The sequence below is a fragment of the Dasypus novemcinctus genome, chromosome 18, assembly GCF_030445035.2.
Source record: "Dasypus novemcinctus isolate mDasNov1 chromosome 18, mDasNov1.1.hap2, whole genome shotgun sequence".
Lineage (NCBI taxonomy): Eukaryota > Metazoa > Chordata > Mammalia > Cingulata > Dasypodidae > Dasypus > Dasypus novemcinctus.
Window position 1 is genome coordinate 8,125,715 of NC_080690.1, and position 24,333 is coordinate 8,150,047.

Sequence of the window (24,333 nt, forward strand, 5' to 3'; positions counted from 1 at the left end):
TAACAGAGGCTCAGTATGTATTTCTAGAATGAATGCGTGATGAAAGACTTGTTTTAAATAACGTTCCTGTCGACAAAACACCGCTGAAGAGCTGCCACAGGAGGGTAATGCGAGAGGCAGCACGCACAGAAAAGGACAGCAGCCAAGGCAAACTAAAAATCAAATCGAAACTCCCAATTCAGGGCAAATAAGCGAGCTAAGCAGCTCGGAAGAGTGGGCAGCCCTCTCCCATCTCCGCTTCCTCGAGTCCCCAGCCGGAGACCAAGCGCCCGGCCCGCACTCGCCGTAGCCGAGAAAAAGCCGAGGCCTGGGACTTGGCCTCCCGAGGCTCCCACCACCCTTCTCGGCCCGTTCTCAGCCGCCAGGGGCTCTCTTACCGGCCCTCATCTCCAGCCGTCCCACGCCTCAGCAGCCTTTCCCGCTCCAGGCGCCTTCAAAGCCACCAATGGCAGTTCCCGCCGCCCCCAGAGCCCCGCCCACCGGTGCTCAGACCTCAGACTGTACCCTCGGCGCCGGGGACCGCGTGGAGGGGAGCGAAGGGAGCGGAAGAGGCCGAGCGCCAGCGTGACTCCTCTTAGGAGAGCAGGTTGTTTAGGTGGTTTGAATCTAAGTCGCCGATTCTGGTTTACTGGTTCGGTTTGTTGTTTTGGTATTGCCCTGCCTCAGTGGACTCGCTCCCCCGACCCCCACAACGCTCGAAAATGGGCCGGCCCGGGGTTGGGTGGCGCATGCGCCCCAGGCCGCGCGTGGCGGGGGTGGGGCCGTCCGGGCTGGCTGTGGAGGTCGCGGGAGCCTTCGCCCCACGCAGAGCCGGCGGGACTCTGGGTTTCCCCACCGCTAGAGTGGGGTTCCGAGTCTCCGTAAGTGTCTAGTGCTTCAGCCCTCCCAGTGTGGCCGCGAGAAAGGGGAGTCTCAGGAATCCCGGCGGTTCTGAGAAGCGGCCTCTCCCTCGGCCTCGCCCTGGCTGTGGGCGTCCGGGGAGGTCGCGGGGCTCCCCACTTGTCCTTCCTCACGTACCCTGCTGGCGCGTACCGCCGTGCCACTTTCTGTCCGGACTTTCTACCCGCCCTCCTGGGATCGGACTGGGAAGACCTGCCTCTGGGGCCTGCGGGGAAGGGGTGTTGCTCCCCTAGCCTGGCAGCCGAGCCACTGCGCCTGGCTTTTGGGGACGATCCTAGGGAGTCTGCAAGGGTGGCTGGGGGTGCGTTCAAACACCTCTGCTCTCAGCTGGTCTAGAGCAGGCTTGGGAGGCACACCTTTCACTCACTGTAGGTGTCTGCCTCGCGGCTCGAGCTGTGTGACCTTGGGCGCACCCCGCCTCTGCACACCCGACCCCGAGCCTGCCTCTGCTTCCTCGTCTGTGAAATGGGTGTAACCCACGTCGTAAGGTGTGAGAAGTGAGGTCCTCAACACTGGGTTTGACACGGTGAGCGCGCAGTACATCTTATTGTTGCTAATTATTGTCATTTAGGAATTTAGGATTTGCTGCGCCTGTTAAGAGTTGTTCTCAGTGTAGTGACGGATGTCACTTAATCCGTTTTGCGACTTGACATCCTGTACACTTTGCAAGAAAAGTAGCCGTTTTGGGGGTTTAAAGATTACCGTGCTTGTATTTTCACAGTAGGTGTTCTGTGAAGAGTCTTAAGCAAATAGAAATTTTGGAAACTTTGACTTTAAGTGGATAAATGAAGATTGCACTGGCAGAAGGATTCTGTTGTGACATCCTTTAGATCTTTCCTGTAAATTCAGGCTTTTGTACTTAGTGTATATAAAATGAGCCGTATCTCGTGTCTTATTTTTTACTGTGTGCAGATCTGTACCAGTTCTCAATTTCTTTTAATCATAAATTCAACATTCAGCAAACATTTATTGAGAATTTACTGTGCATTTACAAAAATACTCTCTTACTAATTCTTTGAGAGGTGGACACATTTTTTCTCTGAAATTCATGTGACTTGGCAGAGTGCTCAGCATCTAGTAAGTGCTGATAAATATTTCTTTAGGGAAATATGCAACTGTGGTTCCACTCCCTGAGAGGTTAGAGTCCCTGATGCCCTTCTCCCAGGCAGACCTGTGGCATGGTTTGTGTTCTGGTAGCACTAATCACGTATTGAAAAGCATCTGTTTAGAATTGGTCACTTTGTGGCTGTGTGAAAAGTGAAAATGGGCAGAGTAGGTAGACCCTTGCTGTGTCTGCTACCTCTTCTGAAATAACAAAGTTTAAAAATGTTGGACAAATACTGATTTAACTAACTTCAGTGCTTTTGAAATGTAACCTTTTTAAAAATATGTTTTAGAAAGTTTAAATAATAGTTTACAGTTTTCCCTGGAGAAGAGATTCTTTAGATTTTGAACAAGATACTTTTACTGACCTTGTTTTTTGCTTTTTAAAAAATAACATTAGAAATTGCAGAAAGTTCTCTGATGCAGCCACACAACAGGAAAATCTTTCTAGAGAAAAACCAAGTGGCCTTAAAATACAGGGTTTCCCTCCTCTGATTATACATCTACTCAAGTGTGTTATTAAAATGCTTACCCATTTTCTTTACTAGAGATAATATATTTTGGACTCTTGGTTTCTTTTCTAAAATTGTGCCACCTGCTGGTTGAAATTTGCTGTCTATCCTAGAATAAGAAAATTTTCCCTCAATCTTGGTATAATAAAGTGAAACAGTAAATAAAATACGACCAATTTTTGTATCTTCAATGTGAGTACCATACTACTTCTACCCTCCCCGCCTACCCTAGTAAAACTGAAAATTGCTTTGCAGGGGCATGTTAGATATCAAAAGAGCAAATTAATTGGCTCAGCTGAAAATTTTTGAGAGTTTCAGTGGATTGTTTTGGAATTATTATAGTAAAAGTGCATCCTCGAGAAAGTGAGTGGGGGCTATTAAAGGGGCGTAGGTGTTGTAATTTTGACCCTTCTAATGTTTTCAAAATGCCAGTGTAAAGGACTGAAGTATTGTGTTTAAATAATAGTAGTTTAAATGGGATTTCCCTCTTTCTCTCTCTTTCCCTCTCTTACAGCAAACATCCAGGCACAATGCTTTAATTGCAAATGGGTGGTCCCTTCACTTTTTTTTTAAACATTCATTTATTTATTTATTCCCCTCCCCCTCTTTGTTTGTACTTTCTGCGTCTGTTTGTCTTCTTTATTTAGGAGGCACCAGGAACTGAACCTAAGACCTCTGATGTGGGAGGGAGGCACCTATCTCTTGAGCCACCTCCATTCCCTGCTTTGCTTTGTCTCTCGTTATGCTTTTCCTCCTTTGTTTCTTGTTGTGCCATCTTTTTGTGTCAACTTACCATGCCTGCCTGTCCCGACAGCACACTATCTTGCTTGTCTTCTTTAGGAGGCACCAGGAACCTCTGCTCCCTGCTTTGTTGTGTCTCTCATCATGCTTTTCTTCTTGTGTCTCTTGTTGCATCATCTTTATTGTGTCAGTTTGCTACACCTGCTCATCTCACCAGCTTCCTGTCTTCTTTAGGAGGTACCAGGAACTGAACCGTGGACCTTCCATGTGGTAGGTGGGAGCTCAATCACCTGAGCCGCATCCACTTCCCCAGTTTTTTTTTAAGATGTACTGAGGATTGAACCCAGAACCTCGTATGTGGGAAGCAGGTGCTCAACCACTGAGCTACATCTACTCCCCTATGAGAGTTGGTTTTTCATTTGTTTCTTTTTATTTGTTTTTAGGAGGTACTGGGAATCAAACCCGGGATCTTGTACTTGGGAAACAGGCGCTAAACCCTTGAGCTACATCTGCTTCTCCTGCTTCACTTTTATGTTTGTAATTGCTTTGGCACACTACCTGTTTGAAATTGTTTTCAGTGATATTGTTAGTGGTGGCAAATGTTTATCCTTTGAGAGTGAATTTTTGGAATGGTTTAAAGTCATTGCGAACTTAGATTTGGGAAGAAATTTGACAATGCAATACAAGAATATCCTCTAAGATCCTTAAACCAAACTCTTTTTGGGTATACTGTGACTGATAATTCAGAGCTTCACACAGCAGCCTGTTTCATTGTTGGACAGCTCCATAGATAGATGGCATCTGCCTCTAACTTCTACCCTTTGGTTTTAAGTCCTGTCCTTGGAAATATCAGAGTAATTTCAGTTCAGCCTCTTTTATGTGCTGAGTGCATTTCAGATATACAAATGATACTTTACATGTGTCACACTATTTATTCTTTGAGATACTCCCATGTATGTTATTTTAAACCCCATGACAACTCTTAAGATATTAATTCCATTTTATGGAATAGGAGACTTTAGTCTCAGATTAAGTGACCAAAATGTAAATAGTTGAGTCCATATTTTTGCCTTCAAACCCATATCTTCTCCCTTTAAATCTTTAACTGGACTGTTTCTTTTTGTAGCTTTTCTTTTGTAGGCTTCTCTAAAGTGGTAAATACTCCCAGCTTCAGTGATGGTTCCTTGTTAAAACCTGGTGTCAGAACCATCTCTATCCTGAGCACTCCCCCCAGGAATATTCAAATGGTTCATATTCTGGATGTGGCTGATCAGTGATGAGAACAGTGGAACTGTTCTTTATCTTGATCTAGACAGATGCTCTATTTCTAGTAATACCGCATAATATTACATTGATTTATCTGGAACTGAGGCCCTAGAATTAGCACCTGTTGAACTTACAGCAAACCAGGGCTCTTTGGGAAGTTGTTTTTTCTCTCTGAATTTATTTCATTCAGAAACTGTTTTGATGGCTGGTCTTCCCTATTTTGAACATGGGAAAAGTCTGTCATGGTGAGGTATTGTTGGGTAGGAGCTCTGCCACTTACTGTGTGACTGGGGCACAATTTCACTATGCAAAATATAGGTAATGCATCTAGAGAAAGGCAATTTCTAATGGTTCAGTTTAATTTAAAAGTGTATCTACTTCATAGAGCTGTTTTAAGAATATGTAATATATTTGGGGTATATATTTAGCTTTTCTCCATTTCATAAAAAATACTTTGAGTTCTGATAGTATCATTAGAATAGGCTTTTTAAAGATGTCTACTGGGAGGTGTCAGCACTCATTTAAATGTGTTCTAAGAGAACAGTGCCATTGTTTTATAGCCATGCTTTGTCTGTTACATCCAAGAGTATAGTTGTATAGCTGTGTGTTTACCAACAGTTAGGCTAAGCCAGATGACCACACAAGGTGGGTAGAAGAAGTGAGAACAGGTCAAAGAGTGTATAGAGGAAAAGGGGAGAAAAAGACTGTACCTAAAAAGATTTATGGGAGGTAAGAGGGAAATGATAGATAAAGTAAGGAATTTATTAGATAAGGGATAAGGTTAGTGTTTAGAACTTTAGTTTAATGCTTCTTATACCAAGAAGAATAGGAAAAGGAAATTGAATTAAACCATCTTATTCTTTGACACAGTCATGTGGGGTTGAAACCCTGCTGGGTCTATATATTTGAAGTAAGCTTTTGTTATGGAATAGAAAAATAAATGTCTTTTTTACTTATGCAAGTACACATGCAAAGTAGGTGTCTCTTCAAGTATTTACTTTGTCAATTAATTAAAGAGAGCATTTCAGTGCCTCATAAACTTGTTTCTTTTCTGAACTGTAAAGACAAACTTAAGGGCTAGTTCATAGATATGTGCAAAAATATTTTGTCAAATACATTTACAAAATTAAATGTTGTTGACATTTTTTAGGTGACTAAAACGGTATACGTTTTTCTTAAGAAAAAAATCAGCAAGGCAGAAACCAAATAACTTATACTATAAATACATATAGGTGCATAATATTAGTACAGTATTAGGTGATTTAAATTTCTGAACTGTATGAAAACTTGTTTTTCTGAGGCAAACACATTATAATTAAAAAGACTTTGTAGGCAAGTGGATGTAGCTCAAGTGCCTGCTTCCCATGTACGAGGTCATGGGTTTGATCTCTGGTACCGCCTAAAAACAATGAAAAAACCAACTCTCATTGAGGAGCTGATGTAGCTCAGTGGTTGAGCGCCTGCTTCCCATGTACAAGGTCAGAAGATTTTGTAACTGGTGGCAGGCAAGCAAAACTTGAATGTCACTGCATTTCCAATTTCTATTTCAAATATTCAAATCCTTAGCTAGGCACAATAGCCTGATATGTGACCTTCTGCAGTTGTACGTATTTGTGTACATATGCGTTCATGTACATGTTTAGAAGTTACTAAATAGAACAGTGGTCTAGTGTTTTTATAAGTTGAAATCTGCAAAGTATACTATAACTTCTAGAATAATTTTTTTTAGATTCATTTTTAGGATTTTATTTTTTGGGAGTGGGAGGTATATAGTTTTAATTTTTTGGAACTTTTTTTTAAAACCACTTTTTTGAGGTATAATTAACATACTATATTATATATATAACATACTATATCACCCATTGTAAGTGAATTCAGTGATTATAGTAGATTTATGTAGTTACACAATCATCACCACAGTCCAGTTATAAAACATTTTCATCGTCAAAAAGGGTTCTTTGTGCTTCTTTACAAATTACTTCCCACTCTAACCCTCAGGCTTAGGCAATCTTTTTTTTTTTTTTAATTTTAAAAGTAAACTTTATTTCAACTTCAAAAAGTAAAATTAACCGACAAAAACAGCTTAGCAAGTTATGGAAGCATTAGCAATATGCTTTTCGTTTTTATAAATTGGTCTTTTTTTCTAGACATTCATATAAATTGAATCATATTGTATGTAGTCTTTTCTTCATCTGGCCTCTTTGTTTTAGTATAATGCTTTTTAAGTTCAAATATCTTGGAACATGTTTCAGTAGTTCATTCCATTTAAATTGCTAAGTAGTATTCCATTGTATGGATACACCACATTTTGCCCACCCATTTACCCATTTGTTGGACATTTGGTTTGTTTCCTGTTTTGGGCTATTAGGAATAATGCTTCTGTGAACATTCACATATATATCTTTGTACGGACATATATTTTCGTCTCTTGGATAGATTGCTAGGGATGCAATTGCTAGATCCTATGGTAAGCTTATGTTTAATTTCTTTAAAAGAGCCAGTGAAACAGACTAGATAAGGAATCAGTAGATAGATCTGGAACCTGGCAGAAAAATTGCCGCCATTAACACATGGACATCAGTATCCCTAAGATGACTGCTAGAAAACCCTTACAAGAAATCCCATTTGAAACAGATTTCCTCCAGAAGCCAGGAGAAGCCCCTGATATTCTCCAGGGAGATTATCATTGGGCCCTCTCAGGGGATTGATGGGTGGGGTAATCAATCAAAAGAGCAAACAGCTGGGACTTCTCCCATGCTTTTGCAAAGGGGTGGAATAATTAATGGTTTAAAAAGCAAGTGTAAAGGCCTTTTGCTCTTTCTTACCTTCGTCCTTTCCCGGTGCGTGTGCCTGTTCCTGCTCTGTTCCTGCCTTCTGTGCCATACTCTTAATGTTTTCTCCCCTGACATGATGGCCATGCAAGTAAAACCTGGGCATTTATAATCTATAATGGGAAATTGTAGTCTATAAATCAGTCCTCTTTATTACTTTTCAGCCCTTTCCTCTCTCCCTGGGACCCATGATCTGTTATTTTCTCCCATTTCTCTTCCCTCCCTACCTTAATAATTTACTGGCCTAACTAACCTGGTGTGTTCTCGAAATTCATTTATTGTAGCTTAGACATGAGCCTAGGTAAAATCTGGCTATAGCCGGTAGTGTTTTTCATTCCCAATAGCAATGTGTGAGGTCTGGTTTCTCCTCATCCTAACCAACACTTGGTATTGTCCAATTTTTTGGTTGTTGCTCTTCTGGGGGGTGTGTGGCTTTAATTTGCATTTCCCCCATGACTAATGGTGTTGAGCACTTTTTCATGTGATTGATTAACCATTCTTACCTTTTCTTTGCTGAGCTATTGATTCAAATCCTTTGCCCCCTTTTTTGCCTGCTTTAAAAGATTGAATTATTTGTCCTATTGCATTATAGATATTCTTTTATATTTTGGTTACAAGTCCTTTATTATATATAATTTGCAGATATTTTCTTATAGTCTGTGGCTTGTCTTTTCATTTACTTAATTTTTAAAATTTATTGTGGTAAAATATATATAACAGAATTTGCCATTATAACCATTTTTAAATGTACAATTCAGTGGCATTAATTATATTTACAGTGTTGTTCAACCATTATCACTATTTCCAGAAATTTTTCCTCACCTAAGCTGAAACTCCATATCCATTAAACAATTTAATGGTTTTTTTTTTTTGAGCATTTAAAAAAAATTTTATTGTGGTGACATGTATATAAAACACAAATTTCCCCTTTTGAACCATTTTTAAGTATAATTCTGTGGTTTTTTTTTTATTAAATCAATTTTATTGATACATATTATTAAGGCATACAGTTATCCAAAGTATACAATCAATGGTATTTGGTATAATCACATAGTTGTGCTTTCATCACTTGCATCATTATTAGAGCATTTTCATTATTTCCATAATAATAATATATAACAAACAGACAAATAAAAAAATTCTTCTCAATCTCTGTTTCCCCTGCTGTACATAACTGATATTTCTGACTATTCTTGCATAATTATTTATTTAGTAGGCAGTTTTATTGAGATATATTCAAATACCATACTATCTATCTGAAGTGTGTAATCAGTGGCTTTTCGTATAATCACAGTGCTGTGCATTCATCATCACACAAAATTTTAGAACTATTTCATTACTCCACAAAGAAAAACTCCATGCACCTTAGCATGCATGCTTTCTCTTGCCCTACATAACCACTAATCAAATTTCATCTTTATAAATTGATTTATATTTATATTTTATATAAATGGGATTGTACAATATGAAACATGCTATATTTAGTTCATAGTAACGCAGTCATACAGTGTTTATCCTCTTGTGTCTGGCTTGCTCCACTCAACATAATGTCCTCCAGGTTCATCAATGTTGTCATATGCTTTATGACTTCATTTCTTCTTAAAGCTGTATAATGTGCCTTTGTATGAATATATCACAGTTTATCCATTCATCGATTGATGGACACCTGGGTAGTGGTGTTTTTTGAAGTGCAAAAATTTTTAATTTTGATGAATTTTTATCAAATTTTTGTCAATTTTTTCTTTTATGGATTGTGCTTTTGATGTTGTATCTAAGAACTTTTTGCCTAACCTGTGATCATGATTTTCTCCTATATTTTCTTTCTTGGAACTTTTAAAAGAGAACAGCAATTAGTTGGTTCTTTCTTTGGATAATCTTTTGTTAATTAAATAAATAGGTAAAGAAAAAATAATAGGGTACTAGTGCTACATAACTATAGCAAACACCTCAAAATAATGTTTTTCATTTGACTTTGGCTGCTAATTTTCTACTTTGTGAATGAACCAATTAAACTTAATTTCTGAGATTTTGTTTTGATTTTCAGTGTAATAATTATGCTTTATGGAATTATCTGTTAAATTTGAACTTTCAGAAAAAAAATTTTTACTCATCTTGTTTTACTTCATTGTTTAATTTAGGACCAATAAGCCAATTATTTTAGTTGGTAGAATTTCATCTGAACAAAGTGAGTTGTAATGAATTTCAGGAATGTAGGGGATATATTTGAGTCAGGCTTTCTAATATAGGTAAGTCTTTTCTGTTTGAGTACTTACTTCCAGTGTTAGGTCTCTTGAGGATTCCTTCTATTTCTGAACATGCAGGTTCTTTAAACACACCTGATAACTTGCTGAATATGTTAAATCATTGGATGAGGAAGATTAAGCTCAAGTTTAATAATTTGCCTGAGGTCACACAGCTGATAGCAGTCAACATTCTTGTCTGATAAAGGGTCACTGCAAGTTCTTAAAATATTTTAGGTCACATTAACAGATGTATTCATGCATATTCAAGACACTCTTATTATATCCACAGGTTGCCCTGCTGTGATTCATCACCTTCTAAAATGCATCCTGACTTATCTCCACATTTGCACACTGAAGAATGCAACATCTTGATTAACTTACTAAAGGAATGTCACAAAAATGTAAGAATTCAGAAAAATGACCATAAAGCAGAAATGAAACTAAGGTACAACACACTGATATAGAATGTTATTTCCATTAATGGAGGGGTTGATAATGTCTTAGTCAATATGGATTTGAGAGCCTATTAAAGATTAGCAGTTGATACTGGTGATTTTTCAGAAACTACCTCCTTTTATAATTAGAAAAGTCAAGCATGACTGTTTTTTAGGAAACTCCTTAAAATGGTATGTAATGGTTGGAATCTATGTTCCATAAAATGCTTTCCTCTTTCTAATTATAGGGAGTTAGAACAGTGTTCAGCTCTGACTCTTCTGAGCATAATGGAATTATTCTAAGATTTTCTTCTTCTTGATGGCTTCCATTCTATGTTTAAAGGATATGAAACACATTCTTTAGATCTAGTTAACTAAATGTTAATTAGGTCTAATTTATGTTTGGCCTAACTTGACAGGTTTACTTAAATTAGTGGAATAGAAAAAAAAATCCACGGTTAAAATCAAACAGAAAAGAAGTCCATGCTTGGAATGCATTAAATCAGGCTGATAGTATTATAGATGTAGAGTATCTAGCTTTTTATCATGTGTTTGATGTATGACACAATTGTTTCAAGATGTATTTGTGTTTTTCTTTAACTTCCTATGATGCCTTAGTTATTTTTCTCATGATATACATAAACTTATAATAATAATAGTAAACATCATTTATATGAGTAAAGTTTAAAGATTAAAAGTGAGTACCAAGTAGTATCTCTGACCAGTGAAGTCAGAAATTTTTACTAGATCAAGGAATGTTTTTGATGATAATATACCTTATGCAAATTATATTCCCCATACATTTATTTATTTTTCAAATTCGACTCAATTTATTCATTTTTCAAAAAAATATTACATTAAAAAAATATGAGGTCCCCGTTCACTCCCACCACCCCCACCCCACCACTCCCCCTACAGTAACACTCTCCCCCCATCATCATGACACATCCATTGCATCTGGTGAGTACATCTCTGGGCATTGCTGCACCCCATGGCCTACGGTCCACACCATAGCCCACACTCTCCCACGTTCCATCCAGTCGGCCATGGGAGGACATAGAATGTCCGGCAGTTGTCCCTGCAGCACCACTCAGGACAACTCCAAGTCCCGAAAATGCCTCCTCATCTCATCTCTTCCTCCCATTCCCTGTCCCCAGCAGCCACCATGGCCACTTTTTCCACACCAATGCCACATTTTCTCAATTATTAACCACAATAGTTCATGAATAGAATATCATTAAGTCCACTCTAATCCTTACTGTATTCCTCCTTCCTGTGGACCTTGGCTTGGTTGTGTCCATTCCACATCTATGTCAAGATGGGGCTTAGATTCCACATGGATACTGGATGCAATTTTCCTGCTTTCAGTTGTAAGCACTCTAGGCTCCATGGTGTGGTGGTTGACATTCTTTAACTCCATGTTAGCTGAGTGGGGTAAGTCCAATAAATCAGAGTATAGGAGCTGAAGTCTGTTGAGGCTCAGGGCCTGCTATCATATTGTCAGTCCAGAGATTCAAATCCCCTAGATATATCTTAAACCCCAGCACCAAATACAATTCCAGTAAAGTAGCATGAAAGACTTGTGAAAAGAGATCACATCTGAGTCCAGTTCCATCACGCAGAAACACCAGCTCCAAAGAAGGGCCAACCGACATGGCTGTGAACTCCATCTGCCATGACCATAGAACCTGTGGGTCCCCATACATTTAGATAAAAAAATTGGGAGCTATTCTCATACTCCACCCATTTATGCAACTGAAAATGAGTCGGGCCATATAAGTAAAGCAACTTCAGATTTTTAAGGAAAGATAGAAAATGTTTACTTTTTTTAAGAACAAGAACTATTATTTTTGTTGACTTAATAGTTCAGTTTTGTATATGGTCAGATATAGGCAGAGGCAAAAATAAGAGAAGATCTCCTGGCAGAAAAAGGCACAGGGAAGAAGAGATGTTCTGCAATAACATTACAGTTTGGTATTTCAGGCTTTTTGCCATTACAACCCTTTAGATGTGTTTCTTTTCTTTCTTTCTTTTTTTTTTGTCGTCTTTATTTTTTTAATATTACATTAAAAAAATATGAGGTCCCCATATACCCCCCATCCCCCTCACCCCACTCCTTCCCCCATAACAACAATCTTCTCCATCATCATGAGACATTCATTGCATTTGGTGAATACATCTCTGAGCACCACTGCATGGTCAATGATCCACATCATAGCCAACACTCTCCCACATTCCACCCAGTAGGCCATGGGAGGACATACAGTGTCCAGTAACTGTCCCTGCAGCACCACCCAGGACAACTCCAAGTCCCGAAAACGCCCCCACATCTCATCTCTTCCTCCCATTCCCTAACCCCAACAGCTACCATGGCCACTTTCTCCACACCAATGCCACATTTTCTTCGATTACTAATCACAATAGTTCATGAATAGAATATCAGTAAGTCCTCTCTAATCCATACTCTATTCCTCCATCCTGTGGACCTTGTAATGGTTGTGTCCACTCCACATCTATATCAAGAAGGACCTTAGATTCCACATGGATGTTGGATCCAATCCTCCTGCTTTCAGTTGTAGGCACTCTTGGCTCCCTATGTGTGGTGGTTGACCTTCTTCACCCCCATGTTAGCTGAGTGGGGTAAGTCCAATAAACCAGAGTGCAGGAACTGAAGTCTTTTGAGGCCCAGGGCCTGGCTATGACATGGTCAGTCCAGAGAGTCAGATCCCCTGGGTATATATTGAACCCCAACACCAACTACAGTTCCGGTAAAAGTAATGAGAGGCTTGTGAACAAAGATCACATCTGAGTCCAGCTCCATCACACAGAAACACAAACTTCGAAGTAGGGCCAACTGACATGGTACTGAACTCCATCTGCCATGACCATAGAACCTGTGGGTCTCTGTAGCCCTCAGAAGAACCAGTACCCGGGGTTGTATCTACTTTATCTGTCTCTGGGACTCTGCTGAGGTGTGCATAATGGCAACCCCTCTGATAACCTCCTGGCTCTTTTTGGAGACTCATAGCCGTATAAACTCATTTGTCCTTTCGATTTCCCCCTTTGATTCAGGTCAAAAAGCATGTTTAACTCCTGGTATTATACGTAGATTGAGATATTCTGCTGGTCCGAGTTGACCCATTTATTCAAGGTCATTTTCTAGTTACACCATCAGCTGGTACTTGGTAGTAATCCCTCGGCACCAGGGAGGCTCATCCCCGGGAGTCATGTCCCACGCTGGGGGGAAGGCAACGCATTTACATACTGAGTTTGGCTTTGAGACTGGCCACATTTGAGCAACATGGAGGCTCTCAGGAGGTAACTCTTAGGCACCCTGCACCCTGCAGCTCTAGACCTTGTTTTTATTTCAGGTGCACAGGCTCACAAGCATGGTCATTAGTGTCAAGGGCTCATTGTTGGACCTTCATTCTTTTTTGGTCTTTGCCATTGCACTTGGGGGATTGTTGCTGTTCCTTTAGGGACTGTGATAGAGTTCCCCTTGCTAGGAACTCAGCACTCCCTCAGTTGTTGTTTTTAATTGTAACCACTATGAAAATATCCAAACATTTTTATGTACCCTGGATATATGCCCTGGAGAACTCCCTGCCAACCATGTGTCCCCTGTCAATAACATCCCCCACCAGTATTCCTCCCCTGCCATTGTTGAACCTCTCTGTGATCCAAAACTTCTTCAAAAGTGAAGCCAAATATATTGCTAGGTTCCTTTAATAGTAAAATGGAATATAGTATGAGTTTAAAGGTTAGATATAGAAAAAATATTAATTTATAAAAATTAAGGTAAAAATAATTTGGGGTATCGAAAAATTTAAAAATGCAAAACCTTTGTTTTTGACGTTTTGCCTTCCACACTACAATAAATGTTGCCCTGTATGCAAATTGGCAAGGCAACTACTTCTGTCTTTTCCTCAGTGTCTATGTCTGTTTCTTTTTCTAATTATTAAGCTTATCCTCACAAGAGTTTTGGATCACAGTAATTCATATATACAATATATAGTACTACCACATATCCACCATAAAACCTTTTCCATTCCACAGCAATAATCTTTTTACATATTCATACTGTATTTACTGAAACTGATGTACAGATATTGAGACAATAGTTTTCAAACAAGGTAACATTTGTGTTTACATTGTGGTTTATATTTTAGACTATACAATTTTCTAAATTTTTAGTTATCTTATATTTTACATTATGATTTACATTTTAGCTTATCAGCCCCTATATATTTCTGGTGCAATTTTACATGTCTTATATCCATCCTTGCGTACTCTTGTGGAACACTTCTATTGCCCACACAGTTACATTGGTTCCATCTATTCAATACCTCTTTCCCCCTCCCCTTAGGGCCCACAGTGACAGTCAATCTTCATTGCTTGAAGGGCCATGTTCAGAGATACTTGCAACAGTGTTAAGGGCTTGACATGCTCAACTGCCCTAATGCACTGGGAGCCACCCTTTCTCTTGAGAGATACAATTCTGTCTATTTGAGGGCATCAGTCCTCCCCAGGATGTGGGTATACCTTCACTCTCATTATATGGGTCTCCAGTGATATAACCCACTATGGCAAAATGAGCATTCACATATTCCCTAGGAGCCTGTTCTGTGTCAGATTATCCTCTTTAAGCATCTTAAACAGGTAACCTTCCTTATTATATTTTTGAAAGTTTTCTCAGCATTATATTCTCAACCAAATACCTGACAATCTCCTATGTTCGTATGTTGCCGCACCCTCCCCCAATTTCTTGGGCTGTATTACCCATCCTCCCATCCCTTGCGCCTCTCAAGCCCGCAAAGCCCCACCCACAGGTAACCCTATGCCCCCATTTTATCCCTTCCTTGTACAAATACCTCTAGCTTATCATAGATTTCACCCATGTAGGTGTCAGCTTATATCCTTCTTCTACCCCCCAATTTCCTTTAAGCCTATCATCCAGTCTCTAGCTCTCTGAGGCAGCTTGGTTTACTTATTTCATATCATTGAGGTCATGTAGTATTTTCCTTCAATGCCTTGGTTGCTTCACTCAACATAAAGTTCTCAAGATTAATCCATGTTATCACGTGTGTTTGTAGTGTATTTGTTCTTAAAGCCGAATAGTATTCCATTGTATGTATATACCACATTTTATTTATCCATTCATCTGTTGATGGGCATTTGGGTTGATTCTAACTTTTGGCAATAGTGAACAATGCTGCTATGAACATTGGTATGCATATATTGGTTTGTGTCCTTGTTTTCAGTTCTACTGAGTGTATACCCAGCAGTAGAATTGCTGGGTCATATGGCAAATCTATGGCAAGGTTTTTGAGAAACTGCCAAACTGTCCTCCAGAATGGCTGTATCCTTCTGCATTCCCACCAGCAGTGGATGATTGTTCCCATTCCTCCACATCCTCTCCAGCATTTGTATTCTTGTGTTTTTTTCATAGCTGCCAATTTTATGGGAGTAAGATGGTATCTCATTGTAGTTTTGATTTGCATTTCCCTGATAGCTAGAGATTTGGAGCATTTTTTCATGTGCTTTTTAGCCATTTGTATTTCTTCTTTGGAGAAGTGTCTGTTTAAATCTTTCTCCCATTTTTTAAATGGGTTGTTTGTTTTTCTATTTTCAAGATATAGGAGTTCTTTATATATGCAGGTTATAAGTCTCCTATCAGATATATGTTTACCAAATATTTTCTCCCATTGTGGAGGCTCTCTTTTCACTTTCTTGACAAATTCCTTTGAGGTGCAGAAGGCTTTAATTTTGAGCAAGTCCCATTTATCTATTTGTTCTTTTGCTGCTCGTGCTTTTGGTGTGAAGTTCATGAAGCCATTTCCTATTACAAGGTCTTGTATATGCTTCCCTACACTGCTTTCCAAAGTCTTTATGGTCTTGGCTCTTATATTTAGGTCTTTGGTCCACCTTGAGTTGATTTTTGTATAAGGTGTGAGATGGTAATCCCCTTTCATTCTTTTACATATGGATATCCAGTTCTCCAGGCACCATTTGTTGAATATGCCATTCTCTCCCAGTTGAGAGGGTTTGGTGCCTTTATTGACTATTATATGACTATGTATATGAGGATCTATATCAGAACTCTCAGTTTGGTTCCATTGGTCTGTGTGTCTCTCCTTGTGCCAATACCATGCTGTTTTCACTACTGTAGCTTTGTAGTATGTTTTGAAGTCAGGTAGTGTGATTCCTCCAATTGCGTTTTTCTTTTTCAATATGTCTTTGGCTATTCGGGGCCTCTTCCCTTTCCAAATAAATTTCATAGCTGGTTTTTATAGTTCCTTAAAGAATGCTGTGTTGATTTTTATTGGGATTGCATTGAATGTGTAGATCAGTTTTGGTAGGATAGACATCTTAATAATATTTAGTCTTCCTATCCATGAACAGGAAATATTCTTCCATTTATTTAGGTCTTCTTTGATTCCCCTGAACAGTGTTGTGTAGGTCTCTGTGTATACGTTTTTTACATCTTTAGTTAAATTTATTCCTAGGTATTTGATTTTATTATTTACTATTGTAGATGGTATTTGTTTCTTGATTTCTTCCTGAGCTTGCACATTATTGGTGTACAGAAATGCTACTGAATTTTGCACATTGATCTTATAATCTGCGACTTTACTAAACTCATTTATGAGTTCTAGAAGCTTTGTTGTAGACCTCTCAGGGTTTTCTATGTATAGGATCATGTCATCTGCAAATAATGAAATTTTGACTCCTTCTTTTCCAATTTTATATCTAGTTCTTGCCTCAGTGCTTGAGCAAGTACTTCTAAGACAATGTTAAATAGAAGAGGTGATAATGGGCATCCCTGTCTTGTTCCTGATCTTAGAGGGAAAGATTTTAGGATTTCACCATTGTAAACGATGTTGGCTGTGGGTTTTTCATATATACTCTTTATCATGTTCAGAAAATTTCCTTGTATTCCGATCTTTTGCAGTGTTTTTAATAAGAAAGGGTGCTGTATTTTGTCAAATGCTTTTTCTGCATCTATAGATATAATCATGTGATTTTTTTCCTTCAATCTGTTTATGTGGTGTATTATTGATTGATTTTCTTATGTTGAACCATCCTTGCATACCTGGGATGAATCCCACTTGGTCATGGTATATAATTCATTTAATGTGTTATTGAATACCCTTAGCAAGTATTTTGTTGAGGATTTTTGCATCTAGGTTCATTAGAGAAATTGGTCTGTAATTTTCCTTTCTTGTGGTGTCTTTGTTTGGCTTTGGTACTTGGGCAATGTTGGCATCATAGAATGCGTTAGGTAATGTTCCTTCTGTTTCAAATTTTTGGAGTTTCAGCAGGCTTGGTGTTAGTTCTTTCCAGAGTGTTTTGTAGAATTCATCTGTGAAGCCATCTGGCCCTGGGCTCTTCTTAGTTGGGAGGTTTTTAATGACTGATTCTATCTCTTTACTTGTGATTGGTTTGTTGAGATCATCAATTTCTTCTTTCATCAATATAGGCTGCTTATGTGTTTCTAGGAATTTGTCCATTTCCTCTGAATTGTCATTTTTGTTGGAATATACTTTTTCAACGTATCCTCTTATGATAGTCTTTATTTCTGTGGGTGAGTGGTGATATCTCATTTCTTATTTTGTGTATTTGCATCTTCTCTCTTTTTTTGTTTGTTAGTCTCACTAAGGGTTTGTCGGTTTTACTGATCTTCTCAAAGAACCAGCTCTTGGTTTTGTTTATGTCTTCAAGTGCTTTCTTACTTTCTATTTCATTTAGTTCTGCTCTTATCTTTGTTATTTCTTTCTTTCTTCTTCCTGTGGGGTTACTTAGTTGTTTTTTTACTAATTCCTCCAAATGTGCAGTTAGTTCTTCAATTTTTGCTCTTCTTTTTTGATGTATGAATTTATGGCTATAAATTTCCCTCTCGGTACTGCTTTTGCTGCATCCCATAAGTTTTGGTATGTTGTGTTATCATTTTCATTAGTTTCAAGGTACTTATTAATTTCTTTTGAGATTTCCTCTTTGACCCACTGTTTTTCTAAAAGTGTGCTGTTTAATTTCCATATCTTGGTGTAAAATATGGCCCTCTGGCCCTTGCAGATTTCCAGCTTCACTCCACTGTGGTCAGAGATATTATTTTGTATGATTTCAATCTTTCTGAATTCATTGAGCCTTTCTTTGTAGCCTAGCATATGGTCTATCTTGGAGAATCATCCATATGCACTTGAGAAAAATGTATATCCTGCTGTATTCGGGTGTAACGATCTGTATATGTCTATTAGATCTCCTCTAATATACTGTTCAAAGTTTTTGTTTCTTTATTGATTCTCTTTTGAGATGTTCTGTCCAAAGTTGATAGTGGTGTATTAAAGTCTCCACTATAATTGTAGATGCATCTATTCTTTCACTTAGTTTTTCCAGCGTTTGCCTCACGTATTTGGAGGCGCCCTTGTTAGGAGCATAAATTTATGTTGTTTGTTCTTCTTGAAAGATTATCCCTTTCACTAATATGTAGCATCCTTCTTTGTCTCTCAAAATTGTTTTGCATTTAAAGTTTATTTTGTCTGATATTAATATAGCTAATCCTGCCTTTTTTTGGTTATTGTTTGCTTGTAAGATTGTTTTCCAGCCATTCACTTTCAACCTCCATGAATCCCTGGGTGTAAGGTGTGTTTCTTGTAGACAGCATATAGATGGTCATATTTCCTTATCCAGTCTCCCAGTCTGAATCTTTTGACAGGTGAGTTTAATCCATTGTCATTCAGTGTTATTACTTTCAAGGAATTATTTATGTTAGCCATATTTTGTTTAGACTTGTGTTTGTTATATTTTGTTTGTTTTTTTCCTTCTCTTTTTGTCTTTTTTGTTGCTCTTACACTCTCCTCCAACTCTACCTCTCCTATTTTTTTCTTTCTTCCTGCAGAACTCCCTTTAATATTTCTTAAAGGGCAGGGTTCTTGTTGGCATACTCTTTTAATTTCTGTTTATCTGTTAATATTTTGAGCTCGCCATCATTTTTGAATGCTAGGTTAGCTGGGTAGAGTATTGGTTGGAAATTTTTTTTCTTTTAGTACCTTGACTATATCATACCACTGCCTTCTTGCCTCCATGGTTTCAGATGAAAAATCAGCACTTAATCTTATGGAGCCTCCCTTGTATGTGATGGTTTTCTTTTCTCTTGCTGCTTTTAGAATTTTCTGTCTTGAGCATTGGAAAATTTGACAAGTATATGTCTTGGGGTGGTCCTGTTGGGATTTATGGTGTTTGGGGTGCATTGTGCTTCCTGGACATGTACATCCATCTCTCTCAGTAGATTTCGGAAGTTTTCAGCCATTAATTCCTCCAACACGCCTTCTGTTCCCTTTCCCTTCTCTTCTCCTTCTGGGATGCCTGTAATATGTATGTGAGTGCGTTTTGCATTGTCATTCAGGTCCCTAAGTCCTAGTTGGATTTTTTCTGTCTTTTTATAAATCAGTTCTACTATCTGTTTGATTTCAGATGTACTGTCTTCCACGGCGCTAGTTTTCTCCTCTGCCTTTTCTAATCTGCTGCTATTTGCTGAGAGTGTATTTTTGATTTCTTGAGCCGTGGTGGTCATCCCCATCATATCTGTTATCTTTTTGTGTATGTCTGCAACTTCCTCTCCAAGTGTTTTCTTCATATTGTTAATCTCTTCATTTACTTCATTAAGTTGGTCTCTAATATATGTTTTGAGATCTTTAATTACTTGTCCGATGTTCTGCTCCCCTTCCTCGTTTTTAGTTTGTTCATTGGTTTCAGCAATGTTTTCCTGATTATTGGTTTGGTTTGTAGTTTTTTGTTGCTGTCTGGTCATCCTTTCATCTTGATGGGTTTACTCAGTTCCTTAGCTTCTTTGTCTAGTCTTGGGGATTAATTAGTTGTTGTTCTTGCGTACATGTTATGTCTTCACTTTGTCACTTTGTTCTTCTTACTCTAATTTCTTGTTGCTGGCTACGTTCACTTTGAAGGAAAATATTAGGGCCAGGGAAAGCAAAATGAGTAAGAAAAGAAAATGTATAAAGTAGTATTGGTAATAAATGTTAACAGAGCAACAATGTGAGATCTGGGAGAATGGATATTAGACTCATGTAAGTTGTGTAGAGTTATAGCAGTAAGTAGAGTACCTATAATTATAGAGTGAACTGAATATGGGAAGGAATATAGTATGAATTAAAAAGCCAGTGTTTTCATGAGAGAGGGAAAGAGAAAAGAAAGACAATAATATCAAGAGTGGATAAAGACAGAAAACAGAACAAAGGTATTAGAAATAAAACATCAGACAATTTGGGGGCCAAAGAAAGGGAGGTGGAATGTAAGAGAAACAGGAGATGATGGAGGATAGAAAGATGTGGGGGAAAGGGGATAGTGTAGGTTGTCAAAATCAATATACACAGAGAAGAGGAAATGGAGGATGAGGAAATACAGCAAGTGTGAAACGCTCCCTGCAGCACCTATTTTGTAAATAAAATAAGAAGAGAGAAAAGGAAAAAAAAGAGAGAAGAGAATAAGGGTGTGGGCAAAGAAAAGGGGGGAATCAAGCAAGAAAAAGAAAAAGAGAAAAAAAACTAAATAAATGAGAAAGGACCTTGGGGGATAAAATGGGAGAAAAGACCAGAAGACAGTGCAATATTAGCAACCAAGGCAAAACAAAAAACACACAAACGCTGAGGGCTAGGGTAATCAAGGACCTCAGATGGACCTCAGGGCGCAGTGGATTCAGGGATGGGAAGTCCGTGATATTGCAGGCTCAAGGTGTGTGAGTCTCTGGAGCATGGGCCACCAGGGTTTAGGGGACACAGACCTGGGAACCACGCATCCGGTTAACAGGGGGCCTGGGAGCACCCCAGTACAACAAAACCTTCAGGGATCCCCATAGCCAGGCGCCAGCCCCAGGGGGAGGGGTCCTACCCGCAACCTCTGACCTCCGTTCCAGAACCCCAAAATTCCACTTCTCACAAGAATCTCCTCTGTCACTGTCTCACCAAATTGACATCCAGACACCTCCCGCCCCGCAAGCCCCTGAAACAGCCTGCTCAGGGCTTGGGCACGCCGCTGCACAACAAAGATTTCAGGGACTGCCGTGGATGGGCCGCCAGCCCTAGGGGGAGGGGCTCTGCTTACAACCTCTGACCTCCATGTCAGAAACCGAAAGTTCCACTTGCAAGAATCCCCTTTGTCACTGTCTCACCAAATTGACATCCAGACACTTCCTGCCCTGTAAGCACCTGAAACAGCCCGCTCAGGGTTTGGGAATACCCCACACAACAAAGATCCTAGGGATCGCCACAGCCCGGCCACCAACCCTATGGGGAGGGGCTCCACCCAGAACCTCTGACCTCCATGTCAGAAACCCAAAATCCCACCTCTCGCAAGAATCTCCTCCATCATTGTCTCACCAAATCGACTTCCAGACACCTCCTGCTCCGCAAGCCCCCGAAACAGCACGCTCAGGGCTTGGGAACTCCCCAGCACAGCAAAACCTTCAGGAATCGCCGCCACAGGGCTGCCAGCCCCAGGGGGAAGGGTCCCACCCACAACCCCAACCTCTGTGAAAGAGGCCCAAAATTCTACCTCTTGCAAGAATCTTCTTTGTCACCGTCCCACTAAATCGACGTCCAGACACCTCCTGCCCTGCAGGCACCTGAAACAGCCCAGTCCAGCAGGACTCCAACCCTACTTAGCTGCTTCTTTGCAGGAGACATTATGAGGTGCACTCACTCAGACGCCATCTTACCCTACCTCCTTCTAGATGTGTTTCATATTGCTAGAGATGAATAGGAGTATTGGCTTTTCATATTTATTTCTTTATTTTATTTTATACTTATCCCACCTCTACCATTGTCTGCTCTATATGTCCATTCACAGTGCGTTCTTCTATGCCTGTTGTATTCTCGTTAGGCAGCTCTGGGAACCATCCTGGGACTTTCTGGAGAGCGAGAGAGGTGATCATTCTCTTGCTCCTCCTCAGCTCCCTAGTTTACTGCATCACATATTGTCTCTTTATATCTCTTTTTTCTTGTGTCATCTTGCTGTGTCAGCTCTCTATGTGGGCAGCTCATTCCTGGGCAGTCTGCCCTCCTGTGCAGGGCTGCACTCTTGTGCGGGCGCCACTCCTTGCGTGGGGGGCACCCCTGTGCAGGACAACACTCATTGTGTGCAGCAGCACTCCATGTGGGCCAGCATGCCACATGGGCCAGAAGGCCCTAGGTATTGAACCCTGGACCTCCTGTATGGTAGGTGGAAACTCTGTTCATTGAGCCATATCCGCTTCCCCATATTTATTTCTAAGGTCATTAAAATTAAGACTAGGGCCAGAGTTTTTCAATCCTTCCTTTTTTTTTTTTTTTAAACAAATCAATTTTATTGATACATATTAGTAAAGCATACAGTTCATCCAAAGTGCACCATCAGTGGTGTTTGGTATAATCACATAGTTGTGCATTTATCACTTCAATCATTAGAGCATTTTTGTTGTGTCTATAATAATAATAAACAAAAACTAGGCAAACAAGAAAAGTCTTCACCTGTCGATCTATCTCTGTTTCTTCTAGTGCACATAGCTGCTATTTCTGGTTATTTTTGCACAATTATTTATTTATTAAGCAGATTTTCAGTCCTTTTAAGTAATCTTTGTTACATGTTTATATTTGCATATTGCCTTTTGGTCCATGACTATTTTAAAATTGGAATCAAACATTTTCACCCTTTATGAAAAGGGTTTCTTACAGTAGAAGTGGCAACTCACTGGAACTACAGATGAACTTTTAAAAAATTTAACTTTAGGAAAGCAGATGTGGTTCAAGTGGTAGAGCTTCCGCCTACCATATGGGAGGACCTGGGTTCGATCCCTGGGGCCCCCTGGTGAAAAAGAAGAAAAGAAAGTGTGCCTGTGCAGCAAGTCAGTGCCCGCACAAGTGCCTATGTGGTGAGCCAGTGCCCGCACAAGTGCCTGCGTGAGGGCCCACATGGTGAGCCAGTGCCCTGTGCCAGTGAGTCATGCAGCAAGATGATGATGCATCAAAAGAGAGACAAGGGGAGAGTCAAGGTGAAGAGCAGCAGAAGCCAGGAACTGAGGTGGCACAGTTGACAGGGAACCTGTCTCCCCATCATAGGTCTCCAGGGACAAATCCCGGTGAATCCTAGAGGAGATCAAATAGAAAAGAAGATAACACAGACAGCAAAACTAGCAGGGCAGGAGGAGGGGAAGGGGGGGAAATAAATAAATAAATTAAAAAAAATTTTTTTTAACTTTATTGAAGTATAATTTATATACAATAAAATGGACCTATTTTAAGTTTACAGTTTGGTGAGTTTTGATGAATGTAAACACTCACATAGCCACCATCACAGTCAAAATATAAAACATTTCCCTTACATGCAGAAGTTCTTTTGTGCTTCTTTGTAGTCATCCCTAACTCCCACCCTGACTCTGTTTAACCACTGAACTACTTTTTGTCATTATAGATTAGTTTTGTCTGTTGTAGATTTTTTTTTTTTTAACCAGAACATTTATTGCACAACTAATCAGTGAAATCCTTAAGATGAACTGGATGCTGCAAAGGCTGCCCTCTTAGGTTTAGGTGTAGTTCCTTCATGGAATCCATGCCTAAATCTGCAGTATACAATTTTTAGGTGCCTCATTCGACCTATACTAGTGGTATTTCATCCTTTTTTTTTTTTTTTTTTTAATCTTTTATTTATTTATTTATTTTTTAATTACATTATGAAAAATATGAGGTCCCATTCAACCCCACCGCCCCCGCCCCCCACTCCCCCCACAGCAACACTCTCTCCCATCATCATGACACATCCATTGCACCTGGTAAGTTCATCTCTGAGCATCACTGCACCCCATAGTCAATGGTCCACATCATAGCCCAGACTCTCTCACGTTCCATCCAGTGGGCCCTGGGGGGATCTATAATGTCCCGTAATTGTCCGTGAAGCACTATCCAGGACAACTCCACGTCCCGAAAACGCCTCCACATCTCATCTCTTCCTCCCGTTCCCCACACCCAGCAGCCCCCATGGCTACCCTTCCCACACCCATTCCACATTTTCTCTGTGGACATTGGGTTGGTTGTGTCCATTGCACATCTATGTCAAGTGAGGGCTTAGATTCCATATGGGTACTGGATGCACTCCTCCCGCTTCCAGTTGTAGACACTCTAGGCTCCATGTTGTGGTGGTTGACCTTCTTCAACTCGATGTTAGCTGAGTGGAGTAAGTCCAATAAATCAAAGTGTAGGAGCTGAAGTCTGTTGAGGCTCTGGGCCTGGGTGTCATATTATCAGTCCAGAGATTCAAA

At 39.7% G+C, this 24,333-nt stretch overlaps 2 protein-coding genes across 4 annotated transcripts in view; one reads left to right on the forward strand and one right to left on the reverse strand.

Moving 5' to 3' along the window:
• Nucleotides 1-478, reverse strand: part of CENPN (centromere protein N) — a 40,249-nt gene extending 39,771 nt beyond the window's left edge. Inside the window, exon 1 of the mRNA XM_004449494.4 lies at nucleotides 378-478. The gene's annotated coding sequence lies outside the window, so the exon portion shown is untranslated. The remainder of the gene's footprint in view (nucleotides 1-377) is intronic.
• An 18-nt stretch (nucleotides 479-496) lies between these two features.
• CMC2 (C-X9-C motif containing 2) overlaps nucleotides 497-24,333 on the forward strand; it is a 46,757-nt gene continuing 22,920 nt past the window's right edge. The window contains exons 1-3 of one of the 3 annotated variants that reach the window (XM_071209049.1): nucleotides 743-860; nucleotides 1,273-1,426; nucleotides 9,887-9,998. In XM_071209049.1, coding sequence (XP_071065150.1) covers nucleotides 9,918-9,998 — 81 coding nt within the window. In that variant the 5' untranslated portion in view covers nucleotides 743-860; nucleotides 1,273-1,426; nucleotides 9,887-9,917. Of the gene's footprint in view, nucleotides 587-742; nucleotides 861-1,272; nucleotides 1,427-9,886; nucleotides 9,999-24,333 lie in introns of those variants that run through there. The other 2 variants (XM_004449499.5, XM_004449497.3) reach the window with 2 other exon arrangements.